The sequence below is a fragment of the Aotus nancymaae genome, unplaced genomic scaffold (assembly GCF_030222135.1).
Source record: "Aotus nancymaae isolate 86718 unplaced genomic scaffold, 86718_ANA_hifiasm-v0.15.2.pri h1tg000019l, whole genome shotgun sequence".
Taxonomy (NCBI): domain Eukaryota; kingdom Metazoa; phylum Chordata; class Mammalia; order Primates; family Aotidae; genus Aotus; species Aotus nancymaae.
This window is the reverse complement of record NW_026988431.1, coordinates 51,322,918-51,344,654: the sequence shown is the minus strand read 5'-3', so window position 1 is coordinate 51,344,654 and position 21,737 is coordinate 51,322,918. Positions and strand designations below refer to the sequence as shown.

The 21,737-nt window shown below is 37.6% G+C and overlaps 1 protein-coding gene across 1 annotated transcript in view; it reads right to left on the bottom strand.

Annotated features, from left to right (window-relative positions):
• The window catches only part of GFM1 (G elongation factor mitochondrial 1), a 52,997-nt gene extending 34,645 nt beyond the window's left edge, over positions 1-18,352 (bottom strand). The window contains exons 1-11 of the mRNA XM_064378863.1: positions 18,172-18,352; positions 17,150-17,302; positions 16,628-16,760; positions 15,981-16,185; positions 14,176-14,292; positions 11,137-11,291; positions 9,915-10,068; positions 9,079-9,163; positions 6,902-7,039; positions 5,303-5,404; positions 3,533-3,589 (exon numbers count right to left, since the gene is read on the bottom strand). Coding sequence (XP_064234933.1) covers positions 3,533-3,589; positions 5,303-5,404; positions 6,902-7,039; positions 9,079-9,163; positions 9,915-10,068; positions 11,137-11,291; positions 14,176-14,292; positions 15,981-16,185; positions 16,628-16,760; positions 17,150-17,302; positions 18,172-18,252 — 1,380 coding nt within the window. The 5' untranslated portion in view covers positions 18,253-18,352. The remainder of the gene's footprint in view (positions 1-3,532; positions 3,590-5,302; positions 5,405-6,901; positions 7,040-9,078; positions 9,164-9,914; positions 10,069-11,136; positions 11,292-14,175; positions 14,293-15,980; positions 16,186-16,627; positions 16,761-17,149; positions 17,303-18,171) is intronic.
• Positions 18,353-21,737: the final 3,385 nt, after the last annotated feature.

Genomic DNA, 21,737 nt, shown 5'->3' with positions numbered 1-21,737 from the left:
GTGGCGCGTGCCTGTAATCCCAGCTACTCAGGAGGCTGAGGCAGGAAGAATTGCCTGAACCCAGGAGGCGGAGGTTGCGGTGAGCCGAGATCGCGCCATTGCACTCCAGCCTGGGTAACAAGAGCGAAACTCCGTCTCAAAAAAAAAAAAAAAAAAAAAAAAAGCTTATCCACCATAATCAAGTAGGATTCATCCTGGGGATGCAAGGCTGGTTCAACATATGCAAGTCTATAAACGTAATTCACCACATAAACAGAACCAAAGACAAAAACCACATGATTATCTCAATTGATGCAGAGAAGGCCTTTGAAAAATTCAACAGCCCCTTATGCTAAAAACCCTCAATAAACTAGGTATTGAAGGAACGTATCTCAAAATAATAAAAGCTATTTACGACAAACCAACAGCCAATATCATACTGAATGGACAAAAACTGGAAGCATTCCCTTTGAAATCTGGCACTAGACAAGGATGCCCTCTCTCATCACTCCTATTCAATATAGTACTGGAAGTTCTGGCCAGAGCAATCAGGCAAGAAAAAGAAATAAAGGGTATTCAAATAAGAAAGGAGGAAGTCAAATTGTCTCTATTTGCAGACGACATGATTGTATATCTAGAAGACCCCATTGTCTCAGCCCAAAATCTCCTGAAACTGATAAGCTACTTCAGCAAAGTCTCAGGATACAAAATCAATGTGCAGAAATCACAAGCATTTATATACACCAATAACAGACTTAAAGAGAGCCAAATCAAGAACGAACTGCCATTCACAATTGCTACAAAGAGAATAAAATACCTAGGAATACAACTAACAAGGAATGTAAAGGACCTCTTCAAGGAGAACTATAAACAGCTGCTCAATGAAATAAGAGAGGACACAAACAGATGGAGAAACATTCCATGTTAATGGTTAGGAAGAATCAATATTGTGAAACTGGCCATACTGCCCAAAGTAATTTACAGATTCAACGCCATCCCTATCAAGCTACCGATGACCTTCTTCACAGAACTGGAAAAAACCACCTTAAACTTCATATGGAACCAAAAGAGAGCCCGCATAGCCAAGTCAATTCTAAGCAAGAAGAACAAAGTGGGAGGCATCACACTACCAGACTTCAAACTATACTACAAGGCTACAGTAATCAAAACAGCACAGTACTGGTACCAAAACAGAGATATAGACCAATGGAACAGAACAGAGGCCTCAAAGGCAACACAACATATCTGTAACCATCCGATCTTTGACAAACCTGACAAAAACAAGCAATGGGGAAAGGATTCCCTGTTTAATAAATGGCATTGGGAAAACTGGCTAGCCATGTGCAGAAAGCAGAAACTGGACCCCTTCCTGACACCTGACACTAAAATTAACTCCAGATGGATTAAAGACTTAAACATAAGACCTAACACCATAAAAACCCTAGAAGAAAATCTAGGCAAAACCATTCAGGACATAGGCGTAGGCAAGGACTTCATGACCAAAACACCAAAAGCATTGGCAACAAAAGTCAAAATAGACAAATGGAACCTAATCAAACTCCACAGCTTCTGCACGGCAAAAGAACAGTCATTACAGTGAATCGGTAACCAACAGAATGGGAAAAAATTTTTGCAGTTTACCCATCTGACAAAGAGCTGATATCCAGAATTTACAAAGAACTAAAACAGATTTACAAGAAAAAAACAAACAAGCCCATTCAAAAGTGGGCGAAAGATATGAACAGACACTTTACAAAAGAAGACATACATGAGGCCAACAAACATATGAAAAAATGCTCATCATCACTGGTCATGAGAGAAATGCAAATCAAAACTACATTGAGATACCACTTCACGCCAGTTAGAATGGCGATCATTAAAAGATCGGGAGACAACAGATGCTGGAGAGGATGTGAAGAAATAGGAACACTTTTACACTGTTGGTGGGAGTGTAAATTAGTTCAACCATTGTGGAAGACAGTGTGGCGATTCCTCAAGGACCTAGAAATAGAAATTCCATTTGACCCAGCAATCCCATTACTGGATATATATCCAAAGGATTATAAATCGTTCTACTATAAGGACACATGCACACGAATGTTCACTGCAGCACAGTTTACAATAGCAAAGACCTGGAACCAACACAAATGCCCATCAATGATAGACTGGACAGGGAAAATGTGGCACATATACACCATGGAGTATTATGCAGCCATCAAAAATGATGAGTTCATGTCCTTTGTAGGGACATGGATGAACCTGGAAACCATCATTCTCAGCAAACTGACATAAGAACAGAAAATCAAACACCACATGTTCTCACTCATAGGCGGGTGATGAACAATGAGAACACATGGACACAGGGAAGGGAGCACTACACACTGGGGTCTGTTGGGGGGAAATAGGGGAGGGACAGTCGGGGGTGGGGAGTTGGGGAGAGATATTATGGGGAGAAATGCCAGATATAGGTAAAGGGGAGGAAGGCAGCAAATCACACTGCCACGTGTGTACCTATGCAAGAATCTTGCATGTTCTTCACATGTACCCCAAAACCTAAAATGTAATTAAAAAAAAAAAACAATGTACTTGTAACAAACTATGGCATCCTACTGAGGTTAAGATTCAAGGTTCACCTTTCCTCAAGTTTCTGAGAAAACAAAGTAATTTAATATTTCTCAATCTTCTCTTTTCTATATTAAGAAAAGGTCTGGAAAATCTCAAGGTTCCTCAAAATCGATGTAGTAGTAGTTGTTAGTGATATATCACAGATGACAATTTATCAGAGTATGTTTTGTAATGACAAGTTCTGAATGACAAATCATAAAATGTTCACTCAATGTACGAATAAGTGAATTTTAATATACCATGTTAACATGATTATTATGAATGTGAAGGCAACTTAGGAACTAAAAAAATTATGGTTTGAGATTAGACTAAATCTCATGGCAAAGAATGAAAATGCAAAACCTAATCATGCAATTTTTGCTTTATTAAGAGCTAAATTACATCAAACCCAAATATAATACTATAAAGTATAAAATTATCTTTTAAAAAAATCATATTTCAAAGTGAAAAAACAGTCTTGTTTACAAGCTTTCCATGCAATACTTAGACATTTATCTCATAACTAGCACAAAATCTAGAGCTATATTATAACCCATGAGTCAATTAATCAGTTCAACATTCTAAAGTACTTTATAGTGGGGTTTTACTACATCTTAGGAGAAATGCTCCGGATTCCCTGATTCTCCTTTTCCAGTTGTTTATGATCTGAATCCAGGAAGTTATACTTACCACTCTGAAGCCAATAATATAGTAAAGAGTTATAAAGTACAGTCAGGTGAATATTTTAGGACCCTCAATTTATTCAAATATACTGAGGAGTTATCATTAGGAACAGACTGGTAAATTTAAAAAGAAGTTCTCAATATCAACAGAGGAAATAGAGACCATAAGACTGCTGGTTGTTATAAGATATCAAGTGCATTGTAGAGATAGATGAAAAAGCTCAAGTTTTAACTGTGATATACTGAGCTTTAAATCAAACTCCTACCTTGTTGGAAGGCCTCATTGCTATTGAAATGACAGGATCAGGAACATGAATTGACTCCTAAAATATTTTTTAAAAGAAAACAGAATTCAAAAACAGACCCTTATGGGTCAGGGATAGATTAATTTTAATGTGTCACTTTACAACAGAACTAAGAACAAAGGATAAATACTAGCCAATGTCTTTAGGCTAGACAATATATATCTTGGTCTGTTTTGCATTAAATAAATAAGTATATATTAATACGACATACTAATAAATAAAGCTATCCACTTATATAAGTTCCTCCATCCCAAAATAAAATAATTGAATGTGTTTATTTACCTGTTCAACATAATCACCACCATTAATCCAAATGCTGAGAGGTGAAATTCTTATTGCTTGGTGGCTGTTACAATCTTCTAAGTTATTTTATTTAATCAAAATATACTACAATTACTGATAAGGGAAACACTGAAAAGACACCAAATTCTTAATACCCATGACACCTCATTTAATCAATCACAACTCTGAAAAGCAGGTATTACCCCATTTTATGAATAAAGACACTAAAGTCTTAGAAATAAGATAAATTGTCTAAGGGCCATTAGGCAGCATAGGGCAACGTGAGACTCTAGCCAAGGCCTATTTGTTTCAAAGCCTTGGTAGGCACTGCCCACAACCACCAATCACTTCATGTTGCTAATGACAAGTACTTAGAGAAGGCCTTATCAATAATACTTAGAAAACATTCCTTTTATCTAGATCTCAAACAAAAATTATATAGATTTATGTTTTTTTGTGGTGTCTTAAATCAACATGTAATACTATACGCATTAGAGGATATTATAGACAAAAGAACTAAACTGTAAAATCATGAATTCATCATTAGATAGCAGGAAGTATTACAGTGCTTATCTGCTAGAGTTGAGTCCGTATTTGTAAACGACCCACTGCAAATTACCTGTCACCCTATGTACTCATCATACTCTTTCTTTACTGAATTCATGAAAGATATCACTCTCTACCCAGGGCCTCAGTGAAAATTAAAAAAAAAAAAAAAAGATATTCTCATGAACAAATGGTCATAATGTAGGAGGAGTTTGCTCTCCTACAGAGGCAAAAAAGGTGAGTGAGTGAAGAGAATTCACAGGCAGGAACTACCTGTGCATGCTCTTCTCTCAGAATCCCTCAATGATAAAAAGGGACTTCTGAGTTCCAAAGGGCAGGCTGTTTATATAAGTCAGACTGTATAGCTGCATATTGCCTTCTGAGCCTGGTTATGTTCTGTTATCCAGTCTAGTCTAAATGATACAGTCCGGTCTCACAGGGACTGAGGGAACAGTATAGTTGCTGGCTACTGAGTTAATAAGGAAGTAGCACTCCACTGAAACTAGCTTGATGCTAGTGGTTACAATTAGAAATGTACCGATTGTGGAAGCAGGTCTCAGGGTGGAGGACTCAGAGCCACACTGTCCAGTTACGATCTGGTGGAGATTTTTCCTTCTTGCTACACTTGGGAGGATTGTGGATCCTCTAAGTTTTCCTTTTTATTACGGTAAAAACTTTTCCTAGTTTTTACTATGAAAAACCAGGTAAGTTAGCTTATAGAGCACTTGTCTAACTGACATTCAAAGAGCTATAACCAATATTCAAAGAGCCACAACTAACTTGATACCTGTGGTACTCAATGAAAATGACTGTGGTTGTTTCTCTGATGTATTAAATGCACTACATAAAAACACAGACTTTTGAAATTCTAGTGGTAAGTAGCTTTGAAATTAAATGGCTTACCATAGAAAGGCCACTGTTGTCCTTGTTTGTGAATGTGTCTCCACTGGCACAGTCAATGCCAAACAATGCACAGATGTCCCCAGCATATACTTCCTCAACGTCCTAAAACAAGAAATAACACAAAGTGATATTTGCAAGTAATACAAATAGAGATATGGTAACTAAAAAGTAACTGTACAGTATACACATTGTATACAAATAAGCATGGCAGAATCTTTCAGCTTGAATTCTATAGAGAATCAATTAGCTAGAACCAATACAATAATAACAATCAACAATGCTAAGACATATTTTTAAAAGGCCTTTATTTAAAACACATATCAATAGACAAGATTTTACTTTAATTAAACAGAAAACTCATTACTTGAAGGATCTGCAGTACTAACAACACAGTCCCTCAAAGTTCTAAAGTTATTTCTATGGAATTAAAAGGCATGTACTATACACGTTGCCACAGTTAGACAATGAGATTGTGTATGACAGAGACATACCAGGAAAACTGTAAAGGAAGTTTTGAAAACAAAGGTGGAAGAATGGAGCCCAATGTACTAATAATAATTTTAATTTCTCACAGATGCAAGCAGTCAAGAAAACACAGGAAATCTAAAAACAAAGCATTGGTGCCTCCAACCTTCCTAGTTTTTGTCCTTTTACATTGACAGTTCATTCACAACAGCTGTGGCTGTGAGTAGACGTGTCTTTCTTTAATGGTTACACAGCTGTACAAATCTTCCAGCTCTTGGTCCATGAAACAGCTCTGAGACTCACTTAGCCTGCCCCCTGCTGACTATCTCACAAAACAGCAATGCTGTCAGATTCTGAGACTGACAATTCTTCTAGAAGAAACAAAAGTTATAGCTACCAAAAAACTTGTAGGATTTTTCTTAGACTGATAAATTTCTCCAGGAATCTACAGCTGGATTGGCAAAGGGTGGGGATAGTGAAAAAACTCATGTACCCGGTGTTCCTCCCAAAGCCTAACCATAAGGACTACAGAAGGCTATGGCAGATTCAGAGTCAGTTCAAGAATTCAAGGCATTAAGTCAAAGTTTATCTCCCAGATCAGCCCTTGAAGTTTTTAAATCTTCAGGTGGATTCCGGCACAAATATGGTCTTGCAGTGGGTTCTCCAATAGGAATAAAACCTCTAGGGTTAAACAGGGCTTTTGTGCCTGCTGTTTTTCAGAAAGCAAATAAATCAAAACAATGTGGAAAATTGTGTAAATTTATTACTCTCATCTTTAAGAATCACAGTTCCACAGTCTTAAATGCCTATTACATTATTTGTAATGCTGAGTCTTGTATTCTGGGTGTTAGGGAACTGCCTATTTTCCTTAAACTTGACCCTTGAGAAAATATAGCTAATTCACAATATATAAATTTAATACCAGTGGTATTAAAAAAATGAGTTGTTAACATCTTCTAATTTAACCTATAGCAAAGTGCTAGATCAGAGCTGTAAGACACTTAAGTGAAAAGGAAGAAACTAGAAACATACATTTAACCAGAATTAATTTTCTAGTGGAGTTCAGGATACCAAGAAGGGTCTACTTCACTCATATTAGAGGAATTTCTAATCTCACAATCTCCCTGTACTTGCCTCCATCATGTCGGCGTGCATGCGAGCCAGCCGTTGCAACCGGACTCTCTTTCTTGTCCTTGTGTTGTAGATGGTGTCACCCTTCTTTAGCACTCCCTGGTAAATGCGAATGTAAGTTAACTGTCCAAATCGACCTGCCTAGAAGTCAAGATTGGGTAGGGGCAGGAAGAACAAAAAGAACCATAAGAATCAAAGTTATTGAGGAAAACTTTGTGACTCCCTCCAAGTATTCCCTCCCAATTCTAGTAATCTATTTTACATATGTCAGCTTATTGTCATAAACTAATACTAGCTTTGAACACAGATAAATTAAATGGTTGTTATTCATCAATATTTTTGGTATCACAATCTAAGACACTTCTGTTTCCTTTGAAATAAGCTATTAATATTGGAACAAAATTTTTAAATTGTTTACATAAGAAAGTATCTTTTGTCTTCTAACATTATTTCATAAGTTTAATGTAATAAAATAAAATATAAAACAAAAACAAGGTATAATTGGAAAAACAACAAAGATACCACTAGAAATAGCAGTGTGCTATAAATCTAAAACACAATCTCTGATAATCACGTGGAAAACCATGCAAGTAAGAGTTCTGTGGCTGGGCTGGCGGCTCACGCCTGTAATCCCGGCACTTTGGGAGGCCAAAGAGGGTGGATCATCTGAGTTCAGTAGTTCAAGACCAGCCTGGCCAACATGGCAAAACCCTGTCTCTACTAAAAATACAAAAATTAGTCAGGCATGGTGGTGTGCCTGTAATCCCAGCTACTTGGGAGGCTGAGGCAGAAGAATTGCTTAAACCTGGGATGCAGAAGTTGCAGTGAGCCGAGATGGCACCACTGCACTCCAACCCGGGCAACAGAGTAGGTGAAAGAGTCTCTGTCTTAAAAAAAAAAAAAAAAAAAAGAGAGAGAGTTCTGTGAAGTGATTGAATAAACTAGTGGTGACCAATTAACACATATTTAAAAGTTGCCAGTTCTTACCATGGCTAATTATAGGCTTAACAAACAAGCAATCAAATCCCAACAGGAAATTTTAAAAATGTGATTAGTGATTTTAAAATTTATTTGGAGGAATAAATAGGTAAAACAGAAATTTTTCAAAAACTATGGTAATAAGATAAAACTAACCTTGACTGATATAAAAACATATTAAAATGCTTGAAACTGAGAAAGTATAGAACTAACCCATATTAGACCATACAGCCCATATAGTGTAAAAATCTAAAGGGTAAAATATATTTGTCAATAGATGATAAAGAAACATGACAAATCAATGGAAAAGGTAGAAAGGATTGTTTATACACAACTGGACAATTGATATTCTATTTGGAGGCAGAGGAGATACATTTAGATCCTACCCGCCAAATAAATTCCAGTTGAATTAATGATGAGGAAAAAAAACCATAAAAAAGTAGAAAAAACAAAAGCAAATATTAACTAAATATATACAAATAAAAGGTTTCTAAGGTTAAAAATTAAAGAATGACTAAACAAAAAGACTGACATATTTGACTATATAAACTTTAAAGCACTGATTGTTTTTAAAAATCAAAAGTTATTTCATCAAGATGAAAAAGTCTGAATAATGTTACACTGTAAGAATGCATCTCAGTCTATCAAATTGTAATTCCTGGGAATTTTCAATTGTTTGTGAGAGTTCGGTTTTATAAGGCAAGCTGAAGCTAACATCAATTTGCTACCCTTCAATAGTTCCTTAGGACACATTTCTAGAAATGGACCCAATGTTATTTATAACAATAGAAACCTGGAAACAATATAAACATCCTAACGATTGAGAAATTTTAAGCAAATTTTGGTGTATTTGCCTGATGGACTATTATGCTACTACTTAAAATGTTTAAACTACTTATAGAAACATGGACCATTATCTAATGTAACATTAAATAAAAAGAGCAAGAAAAAATTATACAGGTAGTATGATTTAGGTAAAAATTTATACTCTTTATGCAAAGAGAAGAGACTAGAAAGAAATGCACCTAATAACAAAGAACCATCATCATCTGAGTGTCAGAGCTGTGGAAATTCTCTACCTCTTCTATTTTTCCTATTTTTCAAATCTTTCATAAAGGTCAGAGTCATTTTGTAATGTGAATAAAGCCTAGAGGGAAAAAAAATCTACAGACAGCAGTTAAATACATTAGCAAGCAACCTACCTCCAGTTTAAAAGCCAGGCCTACAAATGGGTGGGAATTGTCTCTTTCCGAGCTCATTAAGATTTTGGTCTTCTCTTTTGAGTCACTTAAAATAAAAGAAATACAAATCTATGAAATGTAATTATTTAATATTTCTATCAATTTATTTCATCAAGAAGCATTATCTGAGAAAAAGCACGTGTGGGATATTATCACACATAAGTAAAATTTCACTGAAAGAGATAAATAAAAATAAGTTCTCAATTGGGCATAGTGGCTCATGCCCGTAATCCCCACACTTTGGGAGACCGAAGTGAGAGGATCACTTGAGCTCAGGAGTTCAAGGCTGTGGTGAGCTATTAATGTGCCACTGCACTCCAGCCTAGGCAACAGAGCAAGACTTTGTCTCAAAAAAAAAAAAAAAAAACTCTAGAGCTTAGTTACTACATAGTGATAGGACAAGAGTAGACTAAAAAACACACAGAAATGGTCTCACAGGGAAAGGAAGAAAAATACTAAGTTTTTTCTGACGTTTGTTTTTTAAAGCCTTTTTTTTTAACAGTATGTCTGAAAACAGCTAGTCCCAAATAAGAAAAAATTTTCTAATGATATAAACCTTGAGAGATAGTAAAACGAATCATCACTTTTAACTCACAAACGGAATATGCTATGGCAACTAATAATAAACATTTTTCTATATGTCAAAATTGTTACCCAAATAAAAACCATGATTTATTTTTGTAAATTATGAAAAAAAAATCACAGACATAACTAGAAGGACCATCCTAAAAGTCCTTCACAGTGTATAAATATAAAAGTATTTCTGCATAAACTAACACTCAATTTTCAAGACTTACTCCTCCTGATTGAGAAGAGCATAGTTTTGGACTTCAGATGGATTTGGAAGGTATTCTAAAACAGCATCTAAAAGAGGCTGAACTCCTTTGTTCTTCAAGGCGCTTCCCAAAAATACAGGAGTAAATGATCTATTCAGAGTAGCTCTTCGAATTGCTAGCTACAAAAGAAAACAATTTAATGATAGTTAATGTTAAAATTACATGTTGTGCTTCAAGTCAATTACAAACAAACAAATAAAATGAACTGATACTCTACTCTTTGGAGTGTTGACTCTTATAGAGACTAAAATCAGGTCCCCAATGAACTTAAAGTCAAAATACAAAGAAAAGAATCACTTCCTTCTTCAGGGCTGGGAAGTGATTTAATATACAACTGCTTTCAACACTCTTGGGATCACTAATTCTCACTCATTTTAAATTTGCTAAATATATATATACACACATACACACACACACACACACACAGAAAATAGATACACTAATAGAACACTGCAAACAGTATGCTATCTGATTGCACAAAATAGAGGAAAAAGTAATATATGTGCAAAAGCCTTTGGAAAGGTACACCAGAAGCTAGTAACTGGTAACCTGTTTCAGGGAGGGGGCAGAGAACTGGGCAGATGGAAGAAAAAATAAAAGGGTGTTTACTATTTACCTTTGTATACCTTTTAAATATTTAAGCTATATGAACATACTCTCTATTAAGAAACATTTAACCTATCTTTTCTTTTTGTAAAGAACATACACACAGGAAACCAAATAGTACAAATCTCTCATAAATTATAAGTCATGACAGTTGCAGGCTCCAGGTCTTGCCCCGACCCTTAGTGCAAACACCATCAAGGTGTCCTGCTGGCTGAAAAGACCTTAGAGAATACGTAGTGGAGCTTTAGCTCTAGCAGCTAGAAGAGGCCAAGAATAGTGCCACAACCAACAATAAATAAAATGAACTGATACTCTTTGGAGGGCTGGCTCTAATAGAGACTAAAATCAGGTCCCCAATAATTTAAGGGGACCCAACAACTTTTCTCATTTGAAGTTATTATATAACTCACCTAAAAAAAGGAATATACCATCTCAAGTATTTTTTAGGAAGCCAATTATTTTAAATAAATGTACTGAGATTTCATTAATAAAGCCCATACATAAAAGCATCATGTCCCCTCCCTACAAAAAACAAATGACTTCTTTTTGTTGTTAATATGACTTATTTTGAGAGCACTTGCCTTTAAATCAGAAATTGAGGCGACTTTTTCTTCCAGAAACATCTCACCAAGCTGTTCATCTGAATTGGCAACACATTCAATTAGCTCCTGTCGGTGGTCAGTGGCCGCTGCCCTTAACTCAGCAGGAATCTCATCATATCGAACAATCTCACTAAGAAAACAAATATTTTGGTGGTTTAAGGATATTCAAATTGATATATGAAGGACTAATGAAAAAGATATGCTTAAGGGTTAAACAATTTTTTTAGGTAAGAAAGAGTTCTGATACATTTGCATTCAAATGGCAAATTAGACTAACATATGCTTTTAAAATGTAGATAGAATAGTAGACAAAAATACTGGAACAGGCAAGTTTAAGGTCCAGGCTGTACTACTAGTAACTGGAAAAGCTAAAACAGTCCACTGTAATGAGAAAAACATCCCCAGTTTTATAACAGACATCACATTCTACTTTCCTGCATATCAAGTTTTACAGAAGATAATGATAAAAGATGTAATACAAAATTTTTCCCAATTTAATGCAACCTGGTTTATCCTTATTCAATACACAGTAAAATACAAGTTCAAAACAATGACTTGACAAAGTATCAACTGAATCAAAGTTTAAACTCTTCAGTGTAGTTTTTACTGTGTTCTAACTATTTAAAAACTGGCAAGCATGCAAAGTAATAAGAGAATCCATTTATTGAATGCTTATAATGTAGTAAGCACTGAACTAAATATCTGACAAGTAATTTATTTGATCTTCATATACAAAATAGTTTATATTATCTGCATTTTCAGATCAGGAAACTAACTTACATAGGCAAAGTAATTTGCCCAAGGCTGTCCTACTAGTAAACAGAAGAGGTAAGATTCAAAGCCAACCTGTGTGGGGCCCATCTGAGCTCTTGAAAATTCTATTAATCATATTCTTATTAATCCAACCTAACAATCTCTAGACACAGCACTAGAGGGATCTGACTCTATTCCTTTCTATTAATAACAGACTTGATCATACAGTTTTAACAAAGAATATCCCAGTTTGCAGTTAAAAAAAAAAGGGTGACTAAATATGACAGACTCTTCAACCTGTGACATCGGGTCTCCATTCCTCCAGAGGTTGAACAGGTAAAATCACAAATAAAATGTTCCGGGCTAAAATAAATATACTTGATATTTAAAAGCAGTCCAAAAATTTTTCAAGGTATTTCTTTAAAAATGGAAATTAACGTCAAAAAAATAAGCTTTTCAGAAAACACATTCCTAACTTTAATAAATACAAAAGAAGCCATTTCAAAGAAACAAAAGTAACTCAATATTCTAAAGAAGGCTCCTCACAGCCTTCAAATCTTCATTTCATCCTTCCTGGCAAGCTCCCTGCTTCTTAGCCTTTCACATGTCAGAATCATTTGTGGATTCCTTTCCAAATATACATACAGTGAACTAGGGCTGGGGAAGGGTACATGTACATGAAGAAGCTGCATTTGTGGTTCTGATGTACAATGTTTAAGAGCCTCTACTTCTGACAACAGAAATATGTGCCTTGGCCAGGTGCAGTGGCTTACACCTGTAATCCCAGCACTTTGGGAGGCTGAGGCGGGCGGATCATGAGGTCAGGAGGTCATGACCGTCCAGGCTAACATGGTGAAACCCCATCTCTACTAAAAATACAAAAAATTAGCCCAGCATGGTGGTGCATGCCTGTAGTCCCAGCTACTCAGGAGGCTGAGGCAAGACAATCGCTTGAACCCAGGAGGCAGAGGTTGCAGTGAGCCGAGATCGGGCCACTGCACTCCAGCCTGGCAATAGAGCGAGACTCCATCTCAAAAAGAAGGAAAGAAAGATATGCCTTGGTAATTCTGGGAAAGTGGATTTATTTATTAATTTACAAATATTTTTGAGTCCCTTTTACATACTAGGCAGTTGTAGGGGCTGGGACATAGTGAATAAAGTAGGAAAATAAAAAATGAAACACCATGCCATATTGGGCCCTATATCCTAAGGAGTGGTTAAGTAAACTCTGTTGTCATTAATCAGTTGTCACATAAAAAGTGAAAGAAACACTTTATCCACTGGAAAGACTCCATCCTTTTCCTGCCTACAAGATGGCTGATGAAGATAAATTCTACAGCTGATCACAATGCCATTCACCCACCTGCTAGACCTGCAATCCCAATTCCATAGCAGAGGAAGGAAATCCCTCAGGAAGTGCCTTTGGAGAAACTACCAAGCTACAGAGGTCACTCCTCAAAACAAAGGATCATTTATGACTCCCTATACTGTCTAGATCAGTGTAACTCAAAGTGTGGCCTGCAGACCTGTAAGAGCAGCATCAACTGGGAACCCTCCAGAAATGCAAATGATGGGCCCCTCTCTAGATCTACTAATCAGAATCTCTGGAGGTAGAGCCAGGACTATGTCTTTCAACAAAGTCTCCAAGTGATTGTTATGAATGCTAAGGTTTAATAACCACCAGACAATTACAGTACTTTGTATGTAAAAGTCACTCAAAAGCTGAGGGACCAAATATCATGTCAAAAAGTTACCAATTTATTTCTTGTATTTCCCAAACCACATTTGCACAATTTTAACTGTTTTAACTTTTTAATCATTTTTGCCCATGTAATTATAAAGCAGGTAGAATAAATATTTATGATCTCTATTTTCTTCCTAATTTTTATCACAGTACCTCAGACCTGGCAGCTGCTCTATAAAAGTCCACAGAATAAATGAATAAATGAACAAGTGGAAAAAGATATAATATATTTACTAACCCCAAAATTTTCTAACCCAAACTGAAGGCCTCCTTCTACCACACCATGCATCCCATAACGTGATATAATACCAAAAAGTAACATAGTCTCTCTTAGAATAAATATTAAATAAAACGAGGAGCAACTAGGATTAAAGGTATTGAAACAAAACCATCTCAGAGTATTCTTCCAGCCACATTTCAAAAAAGATACCTACTCTGGGTTTGATGAGTTTATCCTTTCCTTATGTTTAATGCTTTTTAAAATATAAAATTTTAATAATGTATTTTTAGTACTTACCCAAAGTCTCCATCAAAATAGATGGCTCGTTCCTCAATAAGATCTATAATACCTTTAAAATTACCCTCCAAACCAATGGGTATCTGCATAAATGCTGCATTATGATTTAGTTTAGACCTGAAAAATAAAAATACACTGGTTTACTTTTCTTCTTCTCCCCAAATCCCTTTGAAATGACAAAATGAATATTTTAAAACATCAATGGCAGACACTGGAGAACTGAGAAGGGTGTTAACATCAGGTCAGAACAGAAAATATACAGCAGTTGGGAACAGACTGACAACATAACTCAAGGAGCTCAGGAAGCCACGATCCCATTTAGGCAACAAAAAGAACTCCAAAATAACTGTTTTACCATCAGATCCCCAGACACTCTGCATCAAAAGCAGAAGTGGGAAGAACAGATAATGGGGGGCTGGCCAGGAAATTAAATAGGATAGCCAAGCCCACCTCTCATTCTTACATCAACTAACTCTGGCAAAACTGAGTACAGCTACCTGAAGAGTGTTTGACTTCAACACCCAGTCTGAGTTTTCCTATTCTTATATTTAATATTTTTCCTATTCTTATAGGAAAACTCAGAGTGGGTGTTGAAGTCAAACACTCTTCATCAGCCTGTACCCCCAGCCAGGCTCAAAACTCAACAGAAACTGCATTCATTGGCAGGAATTCTCACTGGAGAAGAATATGCTCTAGCTACCACTGTTTAGTCTAGACTCTAGACTCCCATCTATAACTATGCTTAAAGGTCCAAGAATCACCAAACATCTGAAGGAAGCCAAAAGCTTGAAAGAGAACTGTGAAGTTAATAGCACTATTCTCCAAGAAGACAGTTACTAGAGGGAAAAAAATAAAATGTAAAGATTTGAGAAACAATTACCTCTACTGATAAAGATGTTGCAATAAAAGATAAAGTTTATGAAAATTAAGTACATAATTGCTGGGAAAAAAAAGTTTTAAGGCAGGCTAAGTAACTGAAGAGACACAAATGAGTATCACATTAGTGAAGTGGAAGATAAGCCTCGAGAATTCTCTCATAAGCTTAATGTAAAATGAGAAGGAGAGAGAAAATGTAAGTATAATAGAAAAGATAAGACATGAAGGTCAGATCCAGAAGTTCCAGATTTTTATCTGTTTAATAGAACTTACAAAATGAGAAAACAAATAAATGAGAGCGGAAAAAAGAACGAACCAAAGTAAACAAATAAATGCCAAGAGAGTTTTCTTGAAATTCAGAAGAAGATTTGGTGAAAAAAGTCCATCTATTGCCAAGCACGAGTAAAATAAGGACAAAAAGTAAAAACATTTTACCAAAAAAAAGTTATAAACACCCAAATAAGAAAATGCTCACTTCATAACAAATATATCACTTCCATCAGATTTTTCTGTAATCAGACATGCCATTCTCACCTTGTCCACTACCATAAACTTTACACCTATATATCCGTCAACTACACCATGTGAAACGTAAATATGAACTTTATAACTACATTTGCACATCTACAAAAGGTGAAAAGTGAAATTCTGACTCTTTTTAAAGGCTTTGTGAAATATACAGTATTGTGTAAAATTTTAAATGCTATAAATACCACTGGTTCTATCTGGTACAGAAAGGAAGTGTTAATGTTGTTCTAGAAAATATGTTTCCCTCTGGAAACGAGAAAATCTCATCTCATGGCAAACTACTTAAGGGCATTAATTAAATTTAAGAATAAAGTTTAATGACAGTGAATTAATCATCCTTCTGGATATAAAGCTTGCTGTCTAGACCATCACATCTCTTTGTTCATTCTAAGGCTCATTACCTCATTTGCTGCAGGGCCCTGGCTGGGCTGGAGCCCATTCGGTCCAATTTGTTAATAAAAGTTAGAAATGGAACGTTGTAGCGCTTCATCTGACGACTGACAGTCATGGTCTGGCACTGTACCCCTCCAACAGCACAGAGAACAAGGACTGCACCATCCAACACTCTCAGGGACCTTTCAACTTCTATTGTGAAGTCCACATGCCCTGAATAAGATGAAGTAAGGGAGGGTCTTAAAGAGCAACCTGAATGTTTAATATATGCACTATGAAAAGTTTTTGTATCTCTGCTCATCATATAAGTCTTCTAATTAGCATGCAGATTCCTGAGCTCACCAACACTACTGACCAACCCTTAGGTGCAGGGCCTGGCAAGGTCACTTTAAGAAGATACTAGAGCAAAGGTACCTTTAGAATCAGCTAAAATATGTAAAAGGCAAGACTCTGCCTACTCACAATTTATGTGCACAAATTTTAAAGAAGACTAAGGATGAAGTGCTCTAGGTCCCAAGTCAGTCTTCTTTAATAGGAATTCAGCATTATACTTTTGAGTATTTGATACTCAAAAATTAACCGGGTCATAGTAAGAGAAAGAACCAAATGTGCTTTTGCCATAAGAAGCTGCAATAAAATCAAAAATCCAACTCACCAGGAGTATCTATAATGTTAATATTGACATCTTTCCACATGGTATAAGTGGCTGCTGACTGAATAGTAATTCCTCTTTGTCTCTCTAGTTCCATGGAATCCATAACAGCACCAACTCCATCTTTACCTTTCACCTAAACACAAGCACAGCAATTCAGATTTTCTCTGCCTCTGCATTCCAAGAAGGAAAGAAATCTTAACTGAAATGGAAACAGGTGCCAGGTGCAGTGGCTCATGCCTATAATCCCAGCACTGTGGGAGACTGAGGCAGGAGGATAATCTGACCCCAGGATTATTACTTGAGACAAGCCTGGGCAACAAAGTGAGACCCCATCTATAAAAAATAAAAAGAAAGAAAACTAGAAAACAGATACCTAAGCAACTTTGACAGATAAGCCTAACTGTCAAAGGTCCACTGTTACCATTGTTTTAATCTTTCAGTTTTGTAAGCTTAATTAAGTAATAGCAACAAAACAATTAAAATCAGGCTCTAATTAATCTGGAATCAACCATGAATATATACCTCATGCATCTTTGCAATTCTGCCAGTGTAGTAAAGGACTCGTTCTGTTAACGTAGTTTTCCCAGAATCAATGTGAGCTGAGATTCCAATATTTCGTATTTTTTCATTAGGAATCACCCCTGATGAAAACCATCGGCAGGCTTTCCAATTAACCTGAAAAAATAAGAGAGCACAACAGACAATCAAAAGGAGTATGGTGGACATTATTCCTCCAAAAAGTCTCAGTAGATATGAGACAGCCTGAGAAAGGCGGCAGGGGAAACGGTTAAGCCTGGAACTCTTGTAATCAGAGAAGATACTACAAGAGAAGACAGAAAAGATGTATTCTTTTAAACTAATGAATAAATTAAATTTAACTAAAATAAAATGGGAGATACTTTTTGCTACAGATTTGAAAATACACACTGGGGCAGATAAAATCACAGACAACTCCAAAAACTAATAGAAAATATACAAGGGTCAGCTTAAATTTAACTTATTTTTTTTCCCCTTTCTCCTTCATTGTAGGTTACAGACAACAAATATGTTCGAGAACTTTCATGCTCTATGCAGTGGTACTAATGGCTCCAAGACAGCCCCGAGAGATTTCCAATTCCCTCGAAACAAAAACAATTCATGAAGTTTGTTTTAACTTCACTCTGGTGGAATGGGGTTGGGATCCCTATTTTACGGAATTCAGATACAATTTAAATAACTCCCTACAGGACTGCACATCCAAAATGAACCACAACTATTTCCAGGGAAAGAGAGGGGAAAAAAAAAAACTTAGAAAAGGTAGATAAAATATCAAAGTATCTGAGCGACAGGCAGTTTTAGTTGATTAAACGCCAGGGTACCAGAGAGCAAAACAAACGAGTTAATGAGCTAACGTGCAGGCACGGAGGGGCTTTTCAGCACTGACGCGCGACCGTCAGTATTCGGAGCTGTCAGGAGGACCTAGGGGTGTCACTGCCTTCTATGGCCCTGAAGGGACCACAAGGTCCCGGGAATGGTCCCGATTCAGCTTCTCTGTGCTCCAGTACCTGCTTCCTTTGCCAGCCCAGGAAGGCGGGGGCCCCTCCACGCCCCAGAGCCGAGACGGCGGCGGCTCCTAGCAGCCTCATGGCAAGCGCAGAACACACGTCAAACTCCCGAGGCTCCGGGTCGGTTCAGCTGCCGGCAGAGAACCGGGAAGCGCTCAAAGTCACGCCGGCAGCCAGTGCCGCAAGAGCGCTTCCGGGGCAAGGGACGCGAGGAATAACAGTGAGGGAAAGAAAGAGGAGCAACTGGACTGGAGCGCGGAGCAGTGCCTACGCTGCCCGCGCGCCCTCTCCCGACTTGGAAGAGAAAGTGCAATCGCTTTGCGGAGCTAATCAAGTGTTTGCTCCCAGTAAGACCGCACAGGTGTATGGATTGGGGAAGGGGAGTCCTTTGGTCTTCGTCTTCTTTTTTAAATATTACCTCTATATGAAGATACAGCCTTTAAACATGGTTGTTAGGCCTATAAAGCAATGTGGAGAAATGTTTATAACAGAATTTAAGTAGAAAAAAGCAAAATTGTCTATAACAAATATATTTTTTAATTTTCTATAGGACATGGCCTGAAAGAGAAAGTGGAAAAATTATAGTGAATGAACTACCAATTACAATTACAAATACTTTTCCTCATTTCAAAATGTTCTTTGTTATTGTTCAAAGTCAGACATGACATGTCCAGTCCATGTGGAAAACTACATCCTTGACCATTCTGCTTGGATGTTAGAGGCATGTTGAACTTAACAGGTCCAAAACAGAGCTTCGGATCTGCTTCCACAAACCTTCTTTTTCTACAATCTTCTCTATCTCATAAAGGTAAACTTTAGCCAAAAATGTTAGTCACTTTGACATCACGCTCCGATATCTCTTGTCTAATCAGTCAGCATGTCCTGTAAGCTCTACTTTAAAAAAATATCCAGAACTTGCTTCTCCCCACCTCTCAGTACTGTCATTTCTGGAGGGAAGTAATGTAATAGCCTCCTAACCGATCTCACTACTTCTATCCTTGCTGTTGTCAGTGGGCTGGTTCAGGTGCTTGAGTTTGCCACACCAAAGAATTTGAAAGCAAGTACAGAGTAAGGTTAGGCAGAAAAGTTTATTGTAAAGTAAAAGGACCGCTGGGCGCGGTGGCTCATGCCTGTTATTCCAGCACTTTGGGAGGCTGAGATGGGTGGATTACGAGGTCAGGAGTTCGAAACCAGCCTGACCAACATGATGAAACCCCTTCTCTACTAAAAATACAAAAATTGGCTGGGCATGGTGGCACGTACCTGTAATCCCAGCTACTCAGGAAGCTGAGGCAGGAGAATCGCTTGAACCTGGGAGTCAGAGGTTGAGATTGTGTTATTGCACTCCAGCCTGGGCAACAGAGGGAGACTCCACCTCAGAAAAAAAAAAAAAAAGCAAAAGTACACTCTGAGAGGCAGAGTGGACTGCTCAGAGACAGAGAGACAGCCTCTAGTATCTCTAGGAAATTCCCTTTATGGGTGAGGCAGGAGAATAGGGTCTGGAGGCAGGGAACTTAAGGCCGATTGGTGCTGACTTCCTAGAAATGACTCAAAAGGAAAACCCCACCGCTCCACTCCCAAGTAACAAAAGGATCAGAGGCTACTGGCAATGCACTGGATTGCAGATGGAAAAATGGAAAGTACCTTTGACTGGTCCCCTCCAGCAACCAATCAGACTGGTAGCAGGCCAAGTCCTCATGTGTAACTTTGTAACTTCACTGCAGCCTCTGATTGGTCACCTCTTGTGACCAATCAGACTGGTTGTGGGCCACTCCTTGATTTACATAAGGTGTAACCAAGTAAGCAATGGGAAACCTCTAGTTGGTATTTAAAATTCTGTATCAGATGCTCTTTAGCTGCTTGCTAGACCCTGCTTCCACTCTGTGGAGTGTACTTTCATTTCAATACATCTGTGCCTTCATTTGCTCCATTCTTTCATTGCTTTACTTGTGTGTGTGTGTGTGTTTTTGTCCAATTCTTTGTTCAAAATGCCAAGAACCTGTATGACTTGTAGTCAAGACCCTTCACTGGCAACATAGCAGCTGTACATACATATTCATAAAATACTAGTAAGGTCAAGTATCCAAAGGTGGACCTGTGGTTGGTGCATGTACTCAGCATCTACATGCTCTAACACAGGGGTCCCCAACCTCTGGGCCAGGGACCAGTTCCAGTCCAGGGCCTGTTAAGAACCAGGTCACACAGTAGGAGGTAAGCAGTGGATGAGCCAGTGAAGCTTCATCTGTATTTAAAGCCTTCCTCATTAATCGTATTACCACCTGAGCTCCGCCTCCTGTCAGATCAGCAGTGGCATTAGATTCTCATGGGAGCATGAACCCTATTGTGAACTATGCATGAGAGGGATCTAGGTTACACACCCCTTATGAGAATCTAACGATTACCTAATGATCTGAGGTGGAGCTAAGGCAGGGCTGCTAGTGCTGGGGAGCAGCTGCAAATACAGATTAACATTAGCAGAGAGGTTTGACTGCACAGAGAACATAATAAATCAGTTGCTTGGAGATTCATATTAAAATCCTGTTAGTGACAAGTGACAAAAGCTGCACCTGGTGGCAAGCTTTACAGAGGCAAGTGAGTTGATGTACTTCAATTGTACAGCTGCATCTAATGGCAGGCTTTAAAGTCAAAATCCAACACCCATTGTTTTATTTACCACTTCCATCCACACTTCCTTCCCACACTGAGCACTTGTCTCAGACACAGTTTTGGTAAGCCCACAAGCTAACCCTAGCCAAAATGAGTGAAAAATAAATGTCACTGGAGAGCTTCTTTGAAAATGGGGAAAGACCCAATGATGAGACAATAGAAGACTCTAAGACTACCAATGAAAAGAAAGCTGCATTTAAAAGAAAATACCTGCTTAAATTGCAGGTTCATTGCAACAGGTGATTCACATTCTTTAAGCCTGCTTTAATTTGTGGCAAGCAGCTATCCAACAAAGCCATGAAAACCTTCAAAACTGCTTTGCCACATGGAGATCAAGCACCCTACATTAAAAGAGAAGCCTTTGGAGTTTTTCAAAAGAAAAATCATGAACACTAAGAACAGAAGCAATTATGGAAGGCCACCACTTCATCAAATGTGTCTGCACTGAGAGCATTATTTATACTGGCTAACAGCATTGCTAAAGTTAAGAAACCCTTTACTATTGGTGAAGAGTTGAACCTGCCTGCTGCTAAGGACATTTGTCATGAACTTCCAGGAGATGCTGCAGTTCAAAAGGTGGCATGGATGCCTCTTTTGACTAGCACCATAGAGGAATTGATGAAAAAGCAGGGGATATTGAGGCACAATTGTTAAAAAGGATTCATGAGTCACTGTGGTACACAATCCAGGTTGACGAGTTTACCAAGGTTGTCAGCAAGGCAATAATGCTTGTTTTTGTGTGATTTTTCAGGAGGATAAGCATGAGGATATATTATGTGCACTTTTTTTTTTGAGATGGAGTCTCACTCTGTAGCCCAGGCTGGAGTGCAGTGGCACGATCTCAGCTTACTAAAACCTCCGCCTCCTGGGTTCAAGCAATTCTCATGCCTCAGCCTCCC